General features: G+C 39.6%; 1 protein-coding gene across 1 annotated transcript; it reads left to right on the forward strand.

The window, feature by feature from the left end:
- Positions 1–1,326: 1,326 nt before the first annotated feature.
- On the forward strand, positions 1,327–3,956 carry HSPE1 (heat shock 10kDa protein 1; the record flags this gene model as incomplete). The annotated part of the gene is made up of 3 exons (XM_010285723.1): positions 1,327–1,491; positions 2,926–3,015; positions 3,600–3,956. Coding segments are annotated over 3 exons (306 nt in total), but the record flags the coding sequence as incomplete, so codon positions are not given.
- Between the last annotated feature and the right edge of the window lie 698 nt (positions 3,957–4,654).

The following is a 4,654-nucleotide window of genomic DNA, read 5'->3' on the forward strand; positions in this document are numbered from 1 at the left end:
TGCCTTGGGCTTCCCACGCGCTTTAGCTCCATGTTCTTCCCTGCCCGGCGTATCGGGAGCATCCCGTTAGTTGGAGGTGCGCGGGCAGGGCCGCAGGCGAAACCGGAACGTCTTATGCTGCGCTCGTTCTCTGTGTTTCATAAACTTTTGTGGAGCTCTTGCATTGAAAGAGAATTGCGTAAGGGCAGAGCTGCCCCTGTTCTTGCACCTGTGATACTTTATTCTTATCATCCTACTAACGTGAGGAACTAGCACTTCTTAAAATACTTGGTGTAAAACGCTCATGTTCGTAAGTCTGGGTGCTTGTTTCTGTTAGAGAGTGAGCCTCTTTAAAAAGGTTTGGAGCTGTTATCTTTACAGAATGAAAACGGTCACAATCGGCAGCCTTTTTGTCCGTTGTTTTTCATCATCGTGGTAGTAATGTGGAGGGGGGGACAGATACACACATCCTTCATGTACTGTCTTGTGTTCATGCTCTGCCTGTAATCTTGTTTTCCCCTGATTTTAAGTGTGTGTGTACTGATGAGTGACAGTAATGGGCACATGGATGCCTGGCCCTGATTTCTAGTTGTTTCTGTGAGTGTGGGCTCTGGGTACGGGGCTAGTGGAGCACTATCTCCATGTGACTTGGCAAGTTGCCATATCTTTCCTTCTAATTCAAAGCAAGTTCCTTCTTCCTGACCCCTGCTCGTTGGGATTGAGTGCTTGCATTGATCTAGTAACATTTCTTGTGAAGCTGTAGTTTATTTGTAGAAGCCAATACAAGTAACAGCACTCTCGCTTCAGACCTCAAACTTTGGAGGCCATATGTCATTATGTGAAACGCTAAGGTTTGACAGTACCTGAAAAAGACTGACACGGGGTGCCTGCCTAGGCTTTTGTTCCTTTACTGTAAAACACTTCACGAATAAAAATGCAGCTGTCCCAACAGATCCTTAATCATCATTAAATCTGGTTGTGAACTGAATTAATGTGTCATGGATAATCAATAATTATGCTCACCAAATTATAATAACTAACGGTTTGGGGTTAAAAGCCTGTGCAGCTTTTCCGCCAGAGAGGTGGCAGCTGCTCCATCTGCTGCTGGTTTATTCCGCCACATGGAGTACCTCTTCCTGTGGCTGAACTCTCAGGATTGCCCAGCATCTGCCTGTGTCTGTACCAATTTCTGATGCAATCAAACGTGGCATATGTTTGCTACTATTAAAAATAAATGCTCAGCAGTTTTCTTAAACTATTAATTTCTCTCAAAAAAGAAATCACTTGGTGTTTGTTTTAATTTCGTTGTAATGTTCCTCTTGTTACAATGTATAATTACTTCCACAGGCAGGAAAAGCATTTAGGAAATTTCTTCCCCTCTTTGATCGTGTTCTGGTTGAACGATGTGCGGCTGAGACAGTAACCAAAGGAGGCATCATGATTCCAGAAAAAGCTCAAGGGAAAGTGCTGCAAGCAACAGTAGTAGCAGTTGGATCAGGAGCCAGAGGAAAGGTAAGTCTCCTGAAGCATTACATTTGGGTAGCATTAGTAATGGTGTCGTGGCAGCTGAAATATTATTATAAGAAAGGGATGGTTGCAGTGTAAACTCAGTGATGGCTCACAAAAATGGTCAAAGGCGATGAGTGAAGTTGGAGGTACTGATTCAAGGAGGAGGTGGAAATCTCAAGTTCTCCTGACTGGCTCTGACCTTAAATTCCAGCATTTCCTTTGTCATTTGTGAAATGGAAAATACTTGCCTCTTAAAAGTTAGTAGTATTTATTGATATTTATAAGCAGCTTTAAACAGTAGTGGTGTGGGGTTTTGTGGTTGGGGATTTTTTCCTTTTTTTTTTTTGTTTTAAATATATAAACAGTGTTTTGGGGGATATCTTGTTGCATCACTTCTCAGCCAAAACCTTGAAGGACTAGCAGTGCTGTTGTTAAAATTATTACATGCCTGAATTTCTGTGACTTGTGAGCAGGGTAGAATCCCAGAGTGTGGCATTCACTGTCTTGTGCTGTGCAAAATATCATTGTCCATAAGGCTTAGGCTTACTGGACAAAAGAAAATCAGGAATCAAAATAAATAAGTGTTAAATAATTTTTTGTTAATTTTGCATGTTGAATACACATCTGGGATCATAAAAAAAGCCAGTCTTCACAAAAATGACAGCGGCTATGGGCTTCAGCGTCAGGAGGGTTTTTCCCCCACCAAAGTAGTGTTTGATTAGTAGCAATAGTGGAAAACAGGTTAAATATCAACTTGGGCATGTTGACTCAGACTTTTTCTTTACCATGAGTCCCTCCATGCATATCATGCTGTTTTGTGTCAGCATCTGATTTTTAAAGCTTTGTATTGTGAAATAGCACCAGTATTTGACTAATATGCTAATATTTTATTTTTTATACAAAAATGTAATTCAGCTTTATCAGGTATTTCTAAACAACTGATTTGCCAGCACCAGTGACAAGCTGATCAAAGTAATGAAGATGGGAAGGTACTTTCAGCTGGCGCTTGGAGAAGTCAGCCTTGGCTATAGAATATGGAAATGGACGTTCTCCCTTCATTTCAGAAGGGTGTTTAATGGTCTGTCACTTAATTTCTCAGGTTTCTTGGGTGTTTTTTCTGTAAGTGAAGTCCTATTCAGTATGTCAAGCAAAGACCTCACAGTTATATTTACACTCAAAACTAAATGAAAATTAATTATATTCAGAAAATCACTGCAGTTCTACTGCCTAAATATTGCAGGACTCCAATGCTTGAGAATTGACTGGTGTGCTTTTCTTGCTAGTAAATCTGTATATTCTAGTTTCACCGTACAATGAAAATACGGAGTTGTTGTGATTTCCTCAACATTTTATATGTGGATGGATCATTGCAGTTTGGAGGATTTCTATTGCATCTGTCTATATTGTGGAAGACTAACGATTTCCTTTTTCTTTCAGAATGGTGAGATTCAGCCAGTGAGTGTAAAAGTTGGTGAAAAGGTGTTGCTACCAGAATATGGTGGTACTAAGATTGTACTAGAAGATAAGGTAGGTTTCCCAACTTTGTGAATGCAAATTAAGCTGGTTCCCAAAATGTTGTACTGCCAGTGATAAATACTGTAGTTATTTCATAGTGTTAGCAGCATTCAAGAACTGCAGTTGTTGGTATTCAAATGGGAGCAGCTGAATCCAGCCAGCTTCTGGTACCTGTAGTGTACCTGCTGCTTCCACCCCTGCTTAAAAGGAAATAACCAAGGAGACCTCTGGCCTGACCTTTGCTAGGTGGACAAAGTGGCTCCATATGCCAAGCATATAGTAGAGGGAGCCCTAAAAAGGCTTTGAAATTACTGCCAATAACCTTGCTTTTGACAGGGAAAGCTTGCAAAATTGTCTTGTGACAGTTCTTGCACTTCCTGCTACTAAAAATAGTAACTTGTTAGCTTTCCCAAAGAGTATCTTATGAACCAAAAAATATTTTCAAGAAGTCAACATGTAGAGCTAGTCTTGCTTGTCTTACTTTTGATTTTGTACTTCATGACTGTGGTAGCCCTGACTTCAGAGCAAGACAGCATTTGCAAAACAGCTGGAAAAACAACTGATGTGATGTGTGCTAATGTTTCTTTTCTTTGCAGGACTACTACTTGTTTAGAGATGGTGACATTCTTGGGAAATACGTGGACTAAACTTGTTGCTGTATCGGTCATCCATTCCAGTAGAATGCCGAAATTTTTCTTTCATCATGTAAATAAATGTCCTTTATTTTATAATAAGCAGGCATTGAGTCTCTGAAATAATTGTGATCTCACTGTAATGATGGAACACAAATAAAAATATGTACAGTCAGAAATCAGTTGCTCTTGCTTGAGTTCCATTGAACAGTGAAATTCAGATGACCACCGACCAGCCTTAATTATTCCAAACAACATCATTTTATATCTTTATCTCTGTGTGGAGATTGTAAAGGTCTTTACAATAAACTTCTAAAACTGTTCTGCTTCTGTTTCAGTTTCTGCTATTGCTCAGTGAAATTGAGTCTCAACTGTGTAATGAACTAATCTCTCTGAAACAACAATTCAATTGTAGTAATATGCTATTTTCCCTAAACTTGTATGAAGTCAGGAGATGAGTTTAAAATGGTTATCACAGAGCTGCAGTGATGCAGGGGACTTTCAGCTAGCTCCCTTGCACATTGAACTTTATCTTAAGATAACAGATGTTTTTTTAACTACTTCTGTCTTAGCCATAGGTAAGACCCAGGTACACTGGGAGATTAATGCACACAACGTACCCTGCCACAAACAGCCTGTCCCATGGCAGTGTAACAGGAGCTTTGTACTAGTTAGGCCTGTGCCAGAACAAAGTCATCCAGTTCATAGATGAAGCAGATAAGGATTATAATGTCCTTTCTTACATATCTCTCACTCAATTTTGCCCATAGAAAACAAGTAACTTCCCTCCACAAGTTAATCAGGCAGAATTGGGGCTGATGCTGATCTTAAGCAAATTTCTTTACTGATTACTAGATTATCTCAGGCCAGATCTCTACCTTTCCCATAACTTAGTCGAGAGCTGATTTGACAAATTTTATTTCCTTTATCCTTAATGCAACATTCTTAAATAGCAAGACATTTACTTAAGTAATGCTTAAGCAATCAATTTACATATTTCTAACCACGCTATCTTGCCT

The sequence above is a fragment of the Phaethon lepturus genome, unplaced genomic scaffold, assembly GCF_000687285.1.
Source record: "Phaethon lepturus isolate BGI_N335 unplaced genomic scaffold, ASM68728v1 scaffold144, whole genome shotgun sequence".
In the NCBI taxonomy this organism is placed as follows: domain Eukaryota; kingdom Metazoa; phylum Chordata; class Aves; order Phaethontiformes; family Phaethontidae; genus Phaethon; species Phaethon lepturus.